The following is a 19,806-nucleotide window of genomic DNA, read 5'->3' as shown; positions in this document are numbered from 1 at the left end:
TTCAGTAACAATGATGGTATTACAGAACCAGCTGTTACGTGACAAGCTACTGATGGTCCTCCTTTCACTCTTGCCCCAAAGTGGGCAACCTGTTATCTTCCAATAGGTTGTTGGGTCTGCACCCCTCTCCCAAATAATCCTAGATCATTCGAGCTGATGGAAATTATGGTCTCACATCCCTGGTCAAACACAGGGTTTTTGCACTCATCCATCTACAAGCTGGTAAGCATTAAGGAGCAGAAGTTTCTTAGTGCTTCCTAGCAGTATCAGCTCATATTTTGAACACATGGCATTATTCTTGTTATTACTGCACACTGACCTATCTCCTCTCCCCTGGAGCTGGGCGCGGCTTTTAAGGCCGCTTAGTGCAGGGTCACAGCTGCTTATCTTGCCTTCTGCAGTCTCCATTCTCTTTCTCATAAGCTGCAGATCAGATCAGAATCCACTAGTTGACTATGGAGGGTTGTGCTAAAACTAGCAGCAGCAGCAGTAGGCCAGCACTCCTTGTGAGATTACAGCTGAGCATTGCCTCCACCCCATCGTCCTGTTCCCCTAGGCTTCTGGCACCCACTGTTTCAAGTAAGGGTAAAACAGCGGCTGCAAGCTATTTCTGCACAAGCTCCCCAGGGTGTCAGGGGAAGGCAGGCCGTGTGATTTTGTTAACCTATGACCAAGCTCAGCAACGCCACCAGCCAATCACAGCCTGTTTTTGCTCCATATTGGGATCGGCACAAACAAGGGTTGCCAAGTACCTGGTAAGCTAGAATTCACAGCTAATTCAGGCTGAGTTTGGTGGCTCATAAGCTAAACAGCCTTGAGCTTTGGGTATTCAGATCCCTTCTGGATTGTAGCACACAACCTGTGAGGGAGATTTTGTCTAGTTCAATAGCTAAGTTTCCATGATTACACTTTGCACAGTATTTATATTTAAAATATTCCTTAACCACCCTTCATCGAAAGATTCCAGGGCAGTGCACAGAAGTGTGAATGAAATTGATTTATATGCAACATATCAGTACAATACCATTTAAAACCAACAAGCAAAACCCACAAAACTTTAGAAAGATAATGCATTTCGCCAAGGCATCTGCCATGTCCGTGACCGTAATACCTTTAAAGAAACTCACACATTATTTAATAAAAAATGAATTTAATAAAAAATATAACTTAACCTACTTTGTGTCGTCTTCCCTCTTACAGGTACAAGAAAAAATAGTACTGTTTTGATTTTGATGCACTCAGATAACTTTAACAAGACCTATTTTTACACAGTAATGAAACTTATCGGTTAAGGTTGAGATTTCCCCTCCAATAAGGCCAGTGATTCTTCACCAGGATCTGGCAATAGTATGTAAACACTGTGACGCACAAGTAAGCTCTGCCAAGATTGTGTATCATTTATAGATGAAGAAAGGGCTTTTACAAGGGTCTTCTGGAATGCAGTAGGAACCAGCAATACTGCAGCTACCTGGCAACTAAGTGGCTGAACACTACCATGAGTTTCAGGACGAGATGCACACAAAGACATTTATAACTTGGGGAAGACAAGTAATTTTGTCAATCATCCGATGCAGATGTTTACAGCAGGGGTGGGGAACCTGTGGCCCTTCAGATCTGGACTCCAACTCCCATCAGCCCCAGCCAGCAAGGCCAATGGTAACAGATGATGGGATTTTTAGTCCAGCATCCTCTGGGAGTCAGCAGGTTCCCCATCCCGCATTTATCTGATTGTCAAGGATCAAACTGTGTGTGAGAGGTATTCACACACTACCCTTCTAGGAACAACTATCGCTTGTGCATAAGGGTGTGGGAAGGAATCATTCTCTGTTGGGAATTATTAACAGGATTTAGCCCTATATGCTGCAAGACATCAACCATACACTGGAAGAATGCATCCCCCCCCCCCCAGGGAACTAAGGCTAGGAGCACTAGTGCTAGCTTTCCCCTGACATACATTCAATTCTGCTACACAAACAACACAGGTCCTATACTTGGAGTTACTCTGTCCTTCCTGATGCTCCAAGGTTTGGGGGCCGGGAAACCAATTAATTTCAGCTAAACTCTGTCCTAGTTTCAACATTTTGGAAGCCCAGCAGTGTGAAACTCCTGGTCCACCTAAAACAGCAACCAACAAACTGCTCTTTCTCCCAGTTCTTTGATGCAATTTGCATTAGGTCGCTCTGCAGTTCATCCACAGCAACTGTAACTGGGTGTCTCTGCTGGTTCAGTTGACCATGATGAAGTTTGATTTACAGTGAGCTTTAAAGAAAACAGATGAAAAAAGACATGATGACCTGCATGCCTCATTTTTTTTTATCAATTCACAGAAAACAGATACTGATTCATTCATTTATACGCCAATCTCTCCATGCAAAACAGCCCTTCAGTCCCCATGCACAAACACTCAGCATCTTCTATCCATTCAATAAACTGATAAAGCAGGAGGTTCTCGTGTGTTACCAAAACTTAAGCCACAAAACATTACTTGGGCTTTAGGATGCCATGAGGCCCTTTGGCGATCAAGTTCCTCAATGCTGATTGCTAGCCCATCTATGGGTTTGCATTATAGCAGGCTACAGAAGCTTAAATTTCTGCTGGCCAGTGACATTTGTTCTACACTGGTGAGCAGGCCAAGGCCCTGGAAAGGTAGATCACTGCAACACTCATGAGGAGCTTTGTTCAGAAATCCTCAGCTAAATCAACTTGTTAGCTCTGGTGAGGGCTGAATAAACTGAATGGAAACTCAAAAGCATGGGAAACAATTTACCTATGAACTCCGTGACAGGGTCATGCTCGCCTTCGGTCTTAATTGTTCCTGCAATGCTGTCGTTCTCCAGGATCGGAAGAAAAAGCTGCACAAAGTCAGAGGTATACGGAGGAGCAATGACATCCAGCACCTGGGGAGATAATCGAGATAGCAGAAGGCTGTGGCTTACACTGTTTTAACGAGTAGAAATAGACATAGTGGTTGATGCACTGTCTCCCAATCTCAGAGAGTAGTTTGTCATTTAACAGAAACTTTTAAACATGCTTCTGCAGATGATGACATCCACCTACGGACACAGAGTTGCACACAGCGTAGTGCTGACTAATGTGTCTTCTTGTTGCAACAGGACTTCTCCCCCTCTCCACCAATCTGTTCTGGGGTTCCCCCAACCTCCCGTGGAAGATTTTGGGTAGGGTGCAGGGCGTCTGCCGGGGCGGGGGGTGGGAATGCACATAGTGCAATGATGTCTGCTTGCTAGTTGGATCCCATGTGTGCTAGTTGGATCCCATCCACACCATACAATATAGCAGTTGATGTTTCAGGAAAGGTAGAGATAAGCAAAACGAGGACAGCATTATTCCTTCAGTTTCTGGCAACCGTGCCTTCTACCCAACACAGCAAGAAGTAACTGTCCCATCAGCACAAGGATTTATCCTTGTGCAACAGGACCTCCAATCTCACCCCACATCAAAAACAAAAAACAGCCCCCCCCCCAGGGTTGGTGGAAAACCCAGAACAGATTTAGTGGGCAGGTGAAGGAGAAGAAGAAGAGTTTGGATTTGATATCCCGCCTTTCACTCCCCTCAGGAGTCTCAAAGCGGCTAACATTCTCCTTTCCCTTCCTCCCCCACAACACTCTGTAAGGTGAGTGGGGCTGAGAGACTTCAAAGAAGTGTGACTGGCCCAAGGTCACCCAGCAGCTGCATATGGAGGAGCGGAGACGCGAACCCACTGTCACTGACCTCCGTCACAAAGTATCTGATCAGGGAAATGTCTGTGTCCAGCTTCTCGAGACACTTCCGTATGTAGCCAACCACTGGAAGGACGTATCCTCGACTGAGCAAGTGAACCATCCTGTCCAGAAGGGTTTTTTTAAGTTCCAGCTGAAAGGACAAACAAGGCAGGACGTTTATCTTTGAAACTCAGCCTAAGTAAACTCTTAAGACAATGTAACTGAGGGATGTGTTCATTCTCTAGCAAAGATTCCAAGCTGCATTAACCATAGGCATTAACCATTTAAAGAAGACGAAGACCTGCCTTGCTGAATGAGAAGGGCTGCTTCTGATTCACAGAGAGTAGCCTCTGAATGAGGATGTAGGGAAGCTTCCTTTGGCAGCCATGAGTTCCAACAGCAGGCCTGTGCCTGGAATGGAACCCCCACATCCAACCCTCTCGATCTTGCTCTGGAGAAGGAAAGGGTTGCTGACCGCCCTAAGCAAGGCCCCATTTTGTTCTACCAGGTTGTCATTTCTGAGAGTTCTGCCTTCGCTGCTCCTCCTGCCATGAGCTGCTTTCTCAGATGTCTCTGGAGAGTTTGCAAGCGGCAACAAATCGCTTCCTATGTCCCAAACATCTGGTTCTCTGAGGCAGCGTCCCGTTGAACACTGAGGTTACATTCAGCTCTCGTAACTAATGGCAGTTTGCTCAATCTATCTTCCCTGTATCTGTTCCCCTTCTGAAACCCAGGATCACCACTAAACTGCAAGGATGAATTCCACGAATAAGCGTTTTGTGAAATACTACTTTTTGCCCGCCCACTGACTTGCCAGTCAATGCCAGCTCAAGGCCTAAATCTATTATGCCAACAAAGTTATGTAAACTTTTATAGCCTTGGGTGAAGAAGTTACGCAACTCTTGATTTTTGGCACAACGGACAATTGGCAAGGATATCGGCCGAGATGGGAGGTAATACTGAAAAGCCCTTACTCATGCTGCATCTGCCTAGTTCTCTGCCAGCTGTACCCACGTACAGGAGAATGTAGAAGAACAAACTCTCTCTTTTCTTGGCCCCACAAGAAGATTATATCCTCCATCAATGAGAATATGGAGATGTAACTTTCATTTCTTAGTACAAGGATGGGGAAAGCAGTCTCCAGCTATTGCTGAACTCAAAACTTCCCTCAGCCCTAGGCAGTATTGTCTGATCAGAGATGACTGGAATAGGATTTGGCAACAGATCATTTGGAAGGGGAATGCTGCAGGGTTCTCCCATACTCTGATTTGTTCAGTGTCTCTTAAATAAAAGCAGAATTCTGCCCAGCAACTACAAGGCACAGTTACTTCCCACAAAAATCCTTCACTCTCTTTTCTGCAGATGCCTGCTAAATTCTGCAGAAGAGAAGAATCCCCAAGATCAGGGGCCAACACGACAGTGTTGCCTATGATACAAAAGTGGCATAAAGATTTGCAGGCCCTGAACACCCGCCCACCAGCAACTTCACAAAACAACAGCTCCCAGGATTGCTTGGGCAACCTGCTTCAGTTCTGTAGGCACAGAAGTGAGGAGAAAAAAGGCCTGAGCAAAATCTAAACCCCTGAATTTCCATCACCTGTTCCATAACATCGAGCTGAGAGTGCTCCGTCTCAAAGAGTTTGACCAGAAGCTGCAGGACCAGAGGATGAAGGAGTTGATGGCATGTACTGATCTGAAAACCAGAAGGCAAACATGTAAGGTCCTCTAGACTCCTATTAAGACACACATTCTGGATAGCTCAGTTGGTTAGAGCGTGGTGCTGATAACGCCAAGGTTGCAGGTTTGACCCCCGTATGGGACAGCTGCATATTCCTGCACTGCAGGGGGTTGGACTCGATGATCCTCAGGGTTCCTTCCATCTCTACAATTCTATTATTATAAGAAAACATATTAACGTACATCACAGCCCCTCATTCCAGAGTTCCAAGCTTCACCAACCCAGATGGATCACCTGCAAAAAATTTCACCTTCTAGCAAATACCCAACTTGGAATTCTTAAACACAGAGTCTGGGTCTACATACACACAGCAGTGGCCTAATAGGCTTTGCCACTTCAGCCTGAACACAGGGCACCTCACTTTCAAAGCTCCCCCCCCACACACAAAGGACTAAACTAGGATGAGAGAGGAAGAGTCTAGGCCAGATTTTTTAAAAACACACTGGGTTTTTTGATTTTTGTTTAAACGGCAATGTTAAAAAATGTGATCCTGTCATAGTCTGATATGCTATCCACCCTAACACCTCAAATTGCTGCAGGTGCAGACAAGACAGTAGTCAGTTCAGAACCGTTACCAGCTAGTGGCTGACTGAAGGGGTAAATGCAAGCCACATTTCTAAGCTGTTTCTAAAATACAGTACATGCTTCCACGATTGCTCATGGACAAGGGGTAGAAAAAATCTGGGCGCAGGGGATGGAAAAGGATGTGAACTGTTTGCTGAAAAGGATGCCTCTTTTCTGCTGACAGGGCTTTGCAACTGATCTTTCTACTACAGTACTACAGTCGTACCTTGGAAGTTGAACAGCTTAGTTCCCAAACGTTTTGGCTCCTGAACATCGCAAACCCGGAAGTGACTGTTCCGGTTTCCAAACTATTTTTGGAAGCCAAATGTCTGACGGGGCTTCAGCAGCTTCCGATTGGCTGCAGGACCTTCCTGCAGCCAATCAGAAGCCACACTTTGGTTTTCGAATGTTTTGGAAGTCAAACGGACTTCTGGAACGGATTCTGTTCGACTTCCAAGGTACAACTGTATTATTATTAGCCAATCACTTTAATGATTATGTCTATTGTTTTCTATCTGTTATTATTTTATCACCAGCCTGGTATTTTATGATATGGTGGTCTAGAAATACCACGATAAATAAATTAAAATAAATGCATGGGCCTTAACCTCCACACAGAGCTTTCAACCTTGCCACTTCTGACAATCTTAGCCAGGGCTATGCAGTTATCCCACAATTCTGGGCAAGTGAAGAATTTGATACTGGATCAGATGCTCAGCATCCCCCAAATACCAGCTTTCACTTAAGAACAAACTGAAGCTTCTATCCTCATGGTTGGAAAAATGGGGCACCTGAACACATACGCATGCAAAGCCTGGTGAACTTGCAACAACCAGAGGGGATGTGAGTGCGATTTCCAGTGGTTAAGAGCTGGAGCTTCAACGCCCTGCAAAACTCTTTGCCCCTTCCCCCCAGGACCAGCAGAAGTAAATCACACAAAACACATTATTTGTCATGTCGAATTAAATGTAGTATGCATGCGCACAGACACACATACAGCCCTGACCTTACCTCATCCAACAGCGCCAAGTGCACTGGAGTATGATCAGTCTGAAGCTGGAAATAGCGGGGCTCTGACACTGTCCAGTCAACCCATTTCAGAACCCCCATTGCTACTACTGGAAACCTAAAAGATATAGGGAAGCCATGCTAAATATTATTTAATGATTTATGTATTTACAGTATGCACTCCTATTTTAAAAAATTCAAGGTGGTATGCAACATGAGAGAGTAAACTCAGTAAAACAAGAAAACATCAATTAATACTGATTGGTTTCAAAAAGAAAATTCATCTTGCAGAGGCCCATCTGTCCCGAACATGCTACAGCTGAATGCTTCAACCTGTTGTCCATTGGAAGCTTCCAGATCTGAATGTCCGCTAGGACAACACCATTTCTCTTTTGCTGTTGCAGTCTTTCCAGTCTGACATTGCCTCATGTGACCCTGAGCTGTCGGCCCAATCTGGAAAATGCCTAAGCTGCAGAACAATAATGACCTCCACACTGGAAGGGGTGCTTGTTGCTTCTTCTGTGGATTAATGTTGGAAAAACAGATCCTAACCTTTTAAGGAAACTGATTTGCAAGGGTACTGAAAGTCTCTCCCCATGACACAGAAGCCTAGCTCAGCACTGAGCGGTATATTATGAACTAATACAATAATAAAATGATAATGATATTATTAATACTAATAGGTGGTATTCAACTCTTGCATTCAAACAGGGAAAGAATCTCCACTTGCACAACAGGACTTTGCCCCACACCTTCTCTAAATTTGTTCCAAAGGGTTGGGGGAACTCCTAGTACAAACTTTGGGTTTATGTTACACAGGGTGGAGGGGCAGAGCAGGGAAGAATGCTGTTGTACAAAGAGAAATTCACTCACAGAACAAGAGACTCACTGCTCTGTTGGATTCCACTTAATAATAAACAAAGAAACAACAGGCAAGGATCAAGGTCCAAACAGTTAGCAGGCCATGGAAATAACCTTCATCCTAAGGTTATCAACAGCTGCAGTGAACATGTGTTTCATTTGTATTTCAATATTATTGTAAGCTGTCCAGAAATGTTATTAGCCGGCATATAAACAATATATGGCATATAAATATCTGTACCAAGGAAAAGCACAAAACTGAAGTGTTTCCACGTTAATGCCAGCTTTACTCTCAAGCAAATTAGTCAAAATCGTCTTCCAAGATTTACCTGATGCACTGGTAGAGGGTACTCAGTTCTGCTACGAGTTCGGAGGCGCCTTTATTTTCATTGCAACAAAGATTGTGAACAGTTTCAATCGCTTTCGTGGTGGACTTGAGCTCATCTTTATTTATGCTCACTCTCTTGTTCTAAAAGTGTGATAAAATGTGGTATGGGAGACAAGAAGAGTCACGAGTGGCCCACGGTATAGATTGCATTTTCATCAGCCTTCCTGAAGAGTCAATGTTTTTGAGTTCTCTGCATGCCTTTCACTTTCCACAAACAAGATAATATCATTAAGTAACGTGCAGAAGAATTTCCAATCTGATGCCATGAAGCTATGCAAGGACAATTTATTGATCAAAGTGGAAGATGACCCATTTATATCCTAAGGGAAGGAGCCATGAAGGCAGGCAATAGCTGCTGGGTCAACAGGTTCATTTGATAGCATAAAACTGAGATGGCTCAAGCTATCAGCTGGCTACTGTCTTTTATCCTCAGTCCCCCTACCCCAAATCTGTAATATAAGGATGCCAACAGAAGTTCACCTGGCAGGCTTGTTGTATACTGAGGAACTGTACAAAAAGCACTTTGAGCATTTTTTAAGATGCTCTGTAAAAGAAACTCAAGTTGTTGTTTAAGCTGGTTATAAGTTATCACTTCTGGCAAGACAGGAGTCAAGCTTACAGCTTTATTCTAAATTACGATGAAACATAACACAAGCACATCCTTTTCCTGCTTTAATGCACCAGTTTACTCCTAAAGCAATAGAACAGCACTCAACTGAGCTTACCTTTTTCCATGTTTCCACAACGCTAGCTGCATATGCCAAAATATGAATATATTTGTGTTTATGGTCCTGATTGATCTTGGCACCTGGCTTAAACAGCGATAGCATGAAGAGATCCAGGAAAGCAGGAACTCTGATCTGAGAAACAGTAATACAGGACATCTATATGAGCCAGAGTGGTGTAATGGTTAAGAGTTTCGGACTAGGACCTGGGACACCAGGATTCAAATCCCTACTCAGCCATGAATCTCACAGGGTGACCTTGGCCCAGCCACTGCCCCTCAGCTTAATCTACCTCACAGGGTTGTTGTGGGGATTAAATGAGGAAAGGGGATAAGCATGTGGGCCACCTGTGAGCTCCCTGGAGAAAAATAGCATATAAATGCAATATGGTTGTGATAAATTGATAAACAATAAAAAACACGACAAGAGGCGGCTCATGCAAAACCATGATTTTAAGAGTCACCAAATGCAGAATCTGTATCATGATCATGTTTCTAGTAAAGTGGATTTTGTAGACAAGGTTTAGTAAGAGTCCTAATGCCGTAATCAAAATGCCATTTCAATTCAAAATACCAAGAGTTGATTTTACCCAAATCACATAGTACCCCCAAACCACTGAAAAGCCTGGTCAATGGGATGGCCTAGAGCAGGGGGCGCAAACTTGTGGCCCTCCAAGACGTTGTTGGACTTGCGCTCCCATCAGCTGCAGCCCAGACGGCCAACGAACTGGGATCATGGGAGTTGTACTTCAGCACCAACTAGAGGGCCACAAATTTCCCTATCTTTGGCCTAGATAATAAATAGACTGCAAACCCACTTGTTTTTATTTTTGTCCTCGTTATCCAAGGCACGCTGTGTTACAGTACCAAGGATGAGGAAGGTAAACATAACATCTTTTTGGAGTCGGGGAAAGCTCATAGAGCAGTTTACAACCGAAAGTCATGAATCCCTTGTCTCAGTCACAACTCTGAAGCTAATCTTATGCAAGCCACTGCCTCTCAGCCTCGCGACTAGTTTATAGCCTACCTTAATATGGCTGTAGAAGGGGATGCAATGAGACAGTGTATGTGAAGCATTGTGGACTTTGAATAACTTTCTAAATATACTAGCAATTATTATTAGGCATTGTGTTATTAGAGGTACTAAGGGATATTTCTCTTTTCCTTACATTCATAGTGTCTGTGCAATTGTTAGCAACTCAGGTGAAAAACAGCAAAGGTTAGAGAGAAAGGAGGTAAGCCAAGATGCAAAGGTGCCTTATGAGATACTTAAAAGCACGTTAATTCACAAGAAGAGGCTATAACTGTGCAGTGAAGGAGTGGGAGCAATGAGGTGTTTTACACGATTTGCACAGTCCTTGAAAGCATAGCAGGAAAAAAAGCTTCTTCAAAAGAAGCTACTGATACTTACCAGCTCTACCGGAGGAGGATCCATGCTCGAAAACATTTTGTGCAAGACTGTGATATCTGCTGGGTTCAACGCTCCTTTCGATAACATGGCACCAAGCGCTTGGCAGGCTCGAGGGTACGAGGCAGCCGTTCCCAGAGCTAAAGTGATCTGACTAGCATCGTGGCCTCTTGAGAAGGTCAAAACAAGAACAAGAGAGAATTTTAGGTGATCTGTAGACTAAGAGGTCCTAGACTGCCAACAGGAGCAGACAATACTAAATGAATTCCAAGGGCGCTGAGCAGGTTAAAAATGACCCAAAAGAACCCCATGATCAAGATACGCAGAGCAGCATCCTTCAGATTGGGTTTGGGCTTATCATCAAATACACCAGAGTCACTTATCATCTAGCCCATTACTGCATGACATTATTAAGTTTACTTATACAGTGGTACCTCAGTTTAAGAACAGCCCTGTTTAAGAACTATTCGGTATAAGAACTCCGCAAAACCAGAAGTAGTGTTCCAGTTAGTAAACTTTACCTCGGTCTACGAACGGAAGCTGAATGGTGGAAGGGCACCAGCGGCGGGAAGCCTCATTAGGGAAAGCGTGCCTCGATTTAAAGAAAGTTTTGGTTTAAGAACAGACTTCCGGACTGGACTAAGATTGTAAACCGAGGTACCACTGTACTTTAACAATTGTTTCCATTATTAATACATAGTTCACACACTTGTATCCTTATCCTGCCTTTTCCTAAGCCCCAGATCTGCTTAACCCCAGCAACTAACTGAAAACACAAGCTAAACAATCTTACAAAATGTTTGAAAGACGTTCGGGCAGCAATGACCCCTCTAGGAGTAGGGAGTTACACAGCTGTGTGTCAGTTATTAAGAATGCCTTCCTTTATGCCCTCATAATGCAAATACGAATGGAAAGGTCCTCCTTTGCCTATCTTAAGACACTGCTGCAGGACACTGTGGAGTCTTTCAGTTCAGAAATACTTGCTGATTTGTGCATGAAATACACCTGTAAGTTTTCCTATTCCCAGGAGTCAGAAGGCTTTGTGTACTCCCAATGATGCACCTAAGGCAGAAGGGTTGCTCTGGGAAAAACCACGAAAACCTGTATGCCAGGTATTCTGCCAGCTCTATGTTCTCACGCCATACTTTAGTTTCAACTAACTTCCTAAAATGAACTGCACAAGTGGGTTGGATCAGGTTTCCTTTTTCGCCAAGCTTACATCTAAACTGGGAGAGCACAGGGCAAGCAGAGCCACAGATAAATTCAGAAAAAGAGCTTTAAATGCAGCAAGATCTTACTTCTCGTGAGCAAACCTCTGAACCTCTTGAGCAATCCTGCGTACAGCAGAGCCACCTTGCTCTTCTTGAGATAATATGGACATTATCGCTTGGGCAAAGAGATACGTGTGTTCACCATGGCACACCATTTTCTGCAAATACACCGAGACACAGATGAGCAGCTGCTCTAGGAACGACCGGCCCTTGCAAAAGGTAGTAATAAGAGTATCTTCTGATTTATGGAAGCAGAGGCAACAAAAAAAGTGGTCTGGCATGCTTAGCTGAGATGGGAATAGGAGAGAATCTTCTCTGTATTATTCCAATTTTAGTTCAGCCGGAGCAAGCACAATAGCAGAGAAGCTAGGAGGACATCAAATTATTCTGGAATACAGAAGTCATTTTCTGTAGTCAGCAGGGAATTGGAGTCTGGCCGTGCAACTTTGGCATATTGGGAAAGGGCCCAAAAGGTGTCACATGTCTCAGTAGAATTTGTGGAGGGCTCCTCACATCCTCCCCAAATCAGGGACCTTCAGATGCATCATAAAAAACAAGAATTAGAGTAGGAAAGAGACTTACAGCAAACTCAGGTAAATTCTTCTCCAGGTTTTCTTCCCCACCATCTAGGATAGTAGCCAGAGAAGTACGCAGTACTCGAGAAAACACTTCCAACTGCTGGCATGCTGTTGAAACGCTGGTTATCTCCCCTTGGTACCCAGCGTCAGAGATAAGCTGTAACAAAAGCATCAACAGCTGAGTCAACTGCAGCACTTGCAGGCCAAAGTGAAGTTCACGCTCAGAAGAACCTCTCATGCATGCATTTCGGCAGATAGCATTACATTTTCACTGAGCTGAAGCTGAAACAAAACTGTGATCTACTTGAGATTCCTGTATTGCAGGGGGTTGGAATAGAGGACTCTCAGAATCTCTTCTATACAGAATCTCTCAACTATACAATTCTATGATTTTGGGGCCTGTGGACATATTTGCAAACTGGAGAGACTTTCATGCCCACCACATCGTCATCTCCTGCACCCAAGCATGGACTGCAACCTAAGTCACACCCCATATAAATTTTAAGCACTATTCTACATGTGTAACAGTCATAGAGAATCCTGGGAACTATAGTTGTTAACTGTGCTGATCTCACAGAGGTACAATTCCCAGCATCCTTAACGAACTACAGCTCCCAGGATTCTCGCATGATTTTCAAAGTGGTAAATAGTGCATTAAATGTATGGTGATGATGGGACCTTAGTTTGCTGACTGCAACAGAATGCTTCTTTCAAGCCAGATGGGTGGGGTATAAATAAATTATTATTAATTATCATTATTATTAATGCTTGCAGCATGGCTTCAGGAAAGCTCACCGTGACAACCTTGGATCCATCTTTGCTGACCACAAAATGTGCCAATAAAAATGAAAAAGAGTGCTAATGTGCTAGCACCTCTGATTTACAGAGCCCTAACTGGTATCTTAATATTCAGCACACACCACATGCCAGAGGAGGCTGGTCCATTAGGGCAAATGGGCCACCAACCTCATTTGCCCTCACTTGCCTGCCTCCTTCCTTACAACCAGCCCTAGTGGATGGCACTGCCTGTCAGCCTTTTTCTCCTCCTTAGCAATGCCCTTGTAGAACTCAAAATAATAATAATAATAATAATAATAATAATAAATTTATTTATATCCCGCCCTCCCCAGCCGAAGCTGGGCTCAGGGCGGCTAACAACAATCAAAATAGTCGAACATTCTAAAACATTCATTATAAAATTAATTAAATCAAATTAAAATCAAATTAATGGCAACCAAATTAAAATCAAATTAATGGCAACCATCAAGCAAAATTTTGTGCAGATTGCCAGAGGAGGGGGTCAGGCTGCGCCCTGACAAAAGGCCTGGTGGAACAGCTCTGTCTTGCAGGCCCTGCGGAAGGATGTCAGGTCCTGCAGGGCCCTAGTCTCTTGTGACAGAGCGTTCCACCAGATTGGAGCCGCGGCCGAGAAAGCCCTGGCTCTAGTTGAGGCCAACCTAACCTCTCTGTGGCCTGGGATCTTTAGGGTGTTTTTATTTGCAGACCGTAAATTTCTCTGTGGGACATACCAGGAGAGGCGGTCCCGTAGGTACGAGGGTCCTAGGCCGTATAGGGCTTTAAAGGTTAAAAAAGAGAGGAAGATGGAGGCAAAAGTAGAATTAGTTGGCTCCACCTACTGTTGGCCTCCCTACTTTCCACCCTGCTGTTCCTAATGAGCACTACCCTGCACTGATATGAAGGAGCACTTTATGTCTGCTGTGCATTTTTGCTGACAGTTTAGCCAGCAAATGGCTCTGCTTCACTCTCTTCCTGCCCCTCTTGCTCATAACATGGTTTTCCAACTGACTGAATCAGATTATTAATTACCTTGACAGTAAAGTTCAGCATGAGACAGTCTGGATGAGCTTCGGCCAGTTTGTAGAACAGATCCCGCCATGTAGTGTGCGCTATCATTTGCTCAAGCCATGCTGGCGTCTGCCAGGGGGGAAAAAAAAACAGAGCAACAGAATGACACAGTCCTAGAGGCTGAGAAAAATCAACCTGAGGCTGCAAAACAGCTTTAGAATTTCCTAAAGAAAAAGCAGTGCTGTCCAGGGGGAAAGGTTGCATTTGCACCTTGGAGCTCGAATGCCTAGTCAACCACAACTTTGCTATCAGTTACCTACAAAGCAGCCAGAAAATGTGTGTGGCGTGTGAAAGACAACTTGCATGGTGTGTTTTTTTAACAGAGATTAACTGGCATTGCACAGAACAGCTCCCAAGGTCTGTGAACCCATGGCAGAAAACAAAACTTGTGTGTGTAGTCAAATGTAAGCTAGTACAAAAATCCCAGGTTGGAAAAAGTAATGGATGAAGCAGCTCTAGCTAGAGTTAAGTATGTAATTATTCTGTTCTGCAGCACAGTGAGACAAGGCAAGGCTCAGTGGAAGGCAAGAAAACAAAAAGGAGAATAGGCTCTGGTGCTCATTTTTGAACTTGCCTGCACAGGTTCAACATAAATGTGGGTGTGGGGGTGTGTGTTGTTTTGTTTTGTTTTGTTTTTACAGGGGTATCTCGGGTTATAAACTTAATTTGTTCCGGAGGTCCGCTCTTAACCCAAAACCATTCTTAACCCGAGGCGTGTTTTCACTAATGGGGCCTCCCGCTGCCACCACCGGTGCACGATTTCCGTTCTCATCCTGGGGCAAAGTTTGCAACCTGGAGCAACTACTTCCGGGTTAGCGGAGTTTGTAACTCGAAGCGTTTGTAACCCGAAGCGTTTGTAACCCAAGGTACCACTGTATTACGTATTTTGTGTTTTTATCTTGTATTTTTTATGCCCTGAGATCTATGAATGAAGAGAGGTATACAACTTTAATAAGTAATAATAATAATATTGATGATAATAATAAATTTTGTTTTACCATTTTTTCAAGGTGGTTCTTTAAGTTGTTCAGATTTTAAGAATGCGGTGTCTCTTAAATTTAAAGGACTTACATGCTTCTAAGCTCCCAAAAGAATGTTTTACTCTGAAACATGCATATGCCTCTGGGAAGCATGAGCACGAAAACACTATCTCACTCGTGATCTATATCTACTGATTTACAGAGGATATACTGTATTTTTCCGTGTATAAGACGCCCCCATGTATAAGATGCCCTCTATTTTTTGGGACTAAAATATAAGAAAATGGGGGGGAGATGGCACAAAGTTGTTGAGCTTCTTCGGGGAAGGATTCCCCAGAATTGTCGAGCCTTTTTTAGGGAGGAATGCCGAAAATCACTTACCCACACGTGTCGCAAAAGCCACCTCTCGTCTGTCCCATCGCCGGCAAAAGCTGCCAATCACCCACCCAACTGCCACAGCATTGGCCAATCAACACCACCCATTGACGCAGCAGCAAATAACACGCACCATAGCCGCAGACAGCAACCAATCAAACGTCCACCCAATGCACTACCCATGTGTAAGACGACCCCCACTTTTTAGCATTATTTTTACAAGGAAAAAACTAGCCTTATACACGGAAAAGTACGGTACTCGTTTGAGCTGACTATAGCCAGAAATGCCTTTGAGAAGGATATCATACTTGGAAGCATTAAGTTATATGAATTACCTCTCCTTCCTCTGTGAAAATTGAATCTGCTTTCCGAGGATCAAAGTGCTTAATCAGCAAGCTTTTCAGGTGGTTTTCCACTGTCTCCTGGACTTGAATGGGCTCAACACCTGCAATGAGAGAGATCCCTGTGTATGAATCTATGTCTGTCAAACAGAAATTCCTTCATGCTTCCTGTGACTAAACCTCGTGACAAGGGAGCGCATACAGTACACCCTCTCTCTACCAAACTTAACCAGGTGGCAATTACAGTCAGAAGATGTTAATTTTACAGTACTTTGATTCTGCCAGCAAGCTTTCATATGACATATCTATTTGCATCCCAAGTGTTAGCTACTCAGTTAACTCATCCATTAAAGTGCAGCCGATTCTGAATCATAGGTCTATTCCCTCCTCAATGATAACTCAAAGCAGTAGTCAAAATATTTTAAAGTGACTAATAGGTAGGAAAGATTGGAACCTGAAGGGCCTTTAGTCATGCTTCAAAGAATGAGACAAATTTGCTATAGCAGGCATGTCTTTTTTGCATGCACCATCAGCAATTTTATAAAGGTGCTGTGCAAAAAAAGTAGCAGTCACATACACACACAAGCCCCAACAATTTTTGGGAACATACCTGTTTGAATGAGCCACTCAGCCAAAAGGTTTACTGTCTGAGCTACAGCAGTATAGTTATCTGATAAGAGCTGGATCACATTCTCTGGAGAGCCACCTGCTTGGAAATACCTGTTAAAAGATGCAGGCACCACTTTGAGCCAAACTCTAAAAAACCAAGGAGTATCAAATTTCGAAGCAAATTGCCCCTTAACTGAGCCAGGTACCATTCCTACCATTCCCTCTTCCACCCACACCACCCCAATCACCCTGCCGTTACCTTTTCAAAGTATTAAATATGGAGGGCTCCATGATGTAATCTCGGGTGGAAAATTTCTGCAAACATTCCTGCTGGACACCAGCGTCATCTTCTTCACCATATTCATCATCTTGCTGTTTGAAAGTGCAGAACTGCAAACTGTTATTTCCCCCACCACACTGGATTTCTGTTATAATACACTTGTTGGCAAAGTTAGCCCCCCCCCCCCATTTTGAGGAATGTGGTTAGAAAAAAAACACAAAAAAACACAGCGACACATATTAAACTGCTTCATCCTGTGGCTACAACGTTAACAGCCATACAGGCACAGGAACACAGGATGCTATCTTTTATTGGGGAAGACTATTGGTCTGTCTAGGTCAGTTTTACCAATGCCTAGCCAGACAACAAAGCTAATGGTCTGGGATGATGGGAGTTGGAGGCAAATAAACATCCAGACAGCATCATGTTTAGGCTACTCCTAGCAATTCTAGCAACTAGCAGTTCTCCAGAGCCTCTAGCAGGAGGCGAGACCATGGGAGCAACAATAGAACGTCCAGGTGCCCCCTTTTAATGACAAGAATACAAAGCTGAAAATGAATGAACTGCAGCTAAAATATTATGTTCATTTCTCACATGGTCTCGTAGTCCTTCCCCTAATGTTCTTAAGAGAGTCTCTTCTCCAGTCTTTGGAAGTGGGGAGGCAGAAAAAGGTCCTCTTTTCCCTCCAACTCTCCAGTTTAGATCTGAAATCTAAGGCGCAGTACTGCGCCCAGAGCTCAAAACCCTAATGAAATTCCCTATTGCAAAACCGAATGGTGTTCATGCAATAACACAACAACAACAATAATAAAATGAGGAGTAACACTTCCCGCGTTGCCCTCTTGGTGCTGCTTTTGAACACTTTTATTGTGTAAATAATGTTGTCTTGTCTTTTCTTTTTCTCTTTCGACTTTTTAAAATTTCGTATCTTTGTTATTTCTTTATATTTTTTCCTCTTTTTTTACTTCTTTATAAATTTTCTATTTTCCACATAATTTTCTTTTCCTTCGTATGTAAAGAGATAGCATACAATGTTTGTATGGATATGTAAATTTTTAATCAATAAAGAATATTTTTTTTAAAAAAAATAATAATAATTTACTACCTACAGTTTTCCCGAAAATAAATCCATCCCCCGGGAAGGAGGGGGAAATAAGGTTTCCGGCTTGTGCACAGCCTCAGGGGGAAAAAGGGGAGGTTGGGGAACAATAAATAACAATAACAACAACAATAAGACCCTCCCCGAAAGATCTCCCTCAACGGCCCCGCTCTCACCGCCCCTCCGTCGCCGCCGTCGTCCCCCCACTCGGCGGCCGCGCTGCCTCCCAGGTAGTCGGGCTCCTCCATGGGCTCCGCTCGAGCGCAGGCCACGTCCGCCCCCCCTCCTCCCTCGAAGGGCCCTCAGGCGCCGAGGCCGCAGAGCCACGAAAAGGGAAGAGAGGCCGCGCGCACGGACGAATTCCGGGCTTCTTCTGACGGTTTTATTGATTCGCCTCGCCCCTCCCCCCCGGGGGGGGGGCTTACAGGTTTATAGGCTTCTTTTCCATTGTCGGTTACTATTCTTAAGACTCATTTATATCCCGGGACAAAGAAAAAAAGTGGCTTACGGTTCGGTTTGCTCGCTTGCTGCTTATTCGCTCCTTCGTTTCAGACTATTTTGCACACCGTTTGATGGTGTGTTCCCCCCCCCCCCCGAAAAACCAGCCTCTAAGTGGGTTTAAAGGTAAAGGGACCCCTGACCAATAGGTCCAGTCGTGGCCGACTCTGGGGTTGCGGCGCTCATCTCACTTTATTGGCCGAGGGAGCCGGCGTACAGCTTCCGGGTCATGTGGCCAGCATGACTAAGCCACTTCTGGCGAACCAGAGCAGCACACGGAAACGCCGTTTACCTTCCCGCCAGAGTGGTACCTATTTATCTACTTGCACTTTGATGTGCTTTCGAACTGCTAGGTTGGCAGGAGCAGGGACTGAGCAACGGGAGCTCACCCCGTCACGGGGATTCGAACCACCAATCTTCTGATCAGCAAGTCCTAGGCTCTGGGGTTTAACCCACAGTGCCACCCGCGTCTAGCAGTCATGAAATTAAAAGACGCCTGCTTCTTGGGAGAAAAGCAATGACAAACCTAGACAGCATGTTAAAAAGCAGAGACATCACCTTGCCAACAAAGGTCCATATAGTAAAAGCTATGGTTTTCCCAGTAGTGATGTATGGAAGTGAGAGCTGGACCATAAAGAAGGCTGATCACCGAGGAATTGATGCTTTTGAATTATGGTGCTGGAGGAGACTCTTGAGAGTCCCATGGACTGCAAGAAGATCAAACGCATCCATTCTTAAGGAAATCAGCCCTGAGTGCTCACTGGAAGGACAGATCCTGAAGCTGAGGCTCCAATACTTTGGCCACCTCTTGAGAAGAGAAGACTCCCTGGAAAAGACCCTGATGTTGGGAAAGATGGAGGGCACAAGGAGAAGGGGATGGCAGAGGATGAGATGGTGGGACAGTGTTCTTGAAGCTGCGAACATGAGTTTGACCAAACTGCAGGAGGCAGTGGAAGACAGGAGTGCCTGGCGTGCTCTGGTCCAGGGGGTCACAAAGAGTCGGACACGACTAGACAACAAGTGGATTTAACCAAGAAGAAAATGCGGGGGGGGGGGGGACTACAGCCTTACTTAAAAACATATAAAAGTGAAAATGCTAACACCGGCGTGGATCATTTAAAAACAAGCACAAAAGAAAACTAAAACTATATCTGTCCATATCTACAAAAATAAAATAAATCCCCTAGGAGTTGGCTCCTATGCGCAGCCACGTTAAAAGTTGTTTGCATCTCGCCCTCGCCTTCTGTAAACTGGGAGGCACTTGAAAATGGCTTCTTGATCTGAACCAGGAATAGCCCCATCCCAGACTAAGGTAGCTCCCTCTTCAATGTGTGCCTCTGTGCCACGGCAAGGTGGTTTGTGGGTAATGGTAGGCGGAGAGGGGAAGCCTGTAAGGACCACGTGGGGCTCCAGCCCCATTTACGGGCTTCCAGCGAGACTTCCGGGAGTAGAGCGATGCTCTTCCCTCTCCGGAGTCGCCTATGATACCATAGAGATAA

The 19,806-nt window shown here is 44.4% G+C and overlaps 1 protein-coding gene across 1 annotated transcript; it reads right to left on the bottom strand.

The window, feature by feature from the left end:
• Window positions 1-1,130: 1,130 nt before the first annotated feature.
• On the bottom strand, window positions 1,131-18,134 carry NELFCD (negative elongation factor complex member C/D). The gene is made up of 15 exons (XM_082226099.1): window positions 17,986-18,134; window positions 16,690-16,802; window positions 16,432-16,541; window positions 15,816-15,925; window positions 14,087-14,194; window positions 12,264-12,416; window positions 11,709-11,839; window positions 10,414-10,579; window positions 9,004-9,138; window positions 8,220-8,359; window positions 7,033-7,147; window positions 5,317-5,412; window positions 3,730-3,870; window positions 2,768-2,897; window positions 1,131-2,259 (listed from the first exon to the last, which is right to left on the bottom strand). The coding sequence occupies exons 1-15, from the start codon at window positions 18,055-18,057 to the stop codon at window positions 2,225-2,227; spliced, it is 1,755 nt and encodes a 584-aa protein (XP_082082225.1). The 5' UTR covers window positions 18,058-18,134; the 3' UTR covers window positions 1,131-2,224.
• Window positions 18,135-19,806: the final 1,672 nt, after the last annotated feature.

This window comes from Podarcis vaucheri, assembly GCF_965113315.1.
Source record: "Podarcis vaucheri genome assembly, chromosome: 6".
NCBI classification, from domain to species: domain Eukaryota; kingdom Metazoa; phylum Chordata; class Lepidosauria; order Squamata; family Lacertidae; genus Podarcis; species Podarcis vaucheri.
This window is presented reverse-complemented; position numbering and strand designations above follow the sequence as displayed.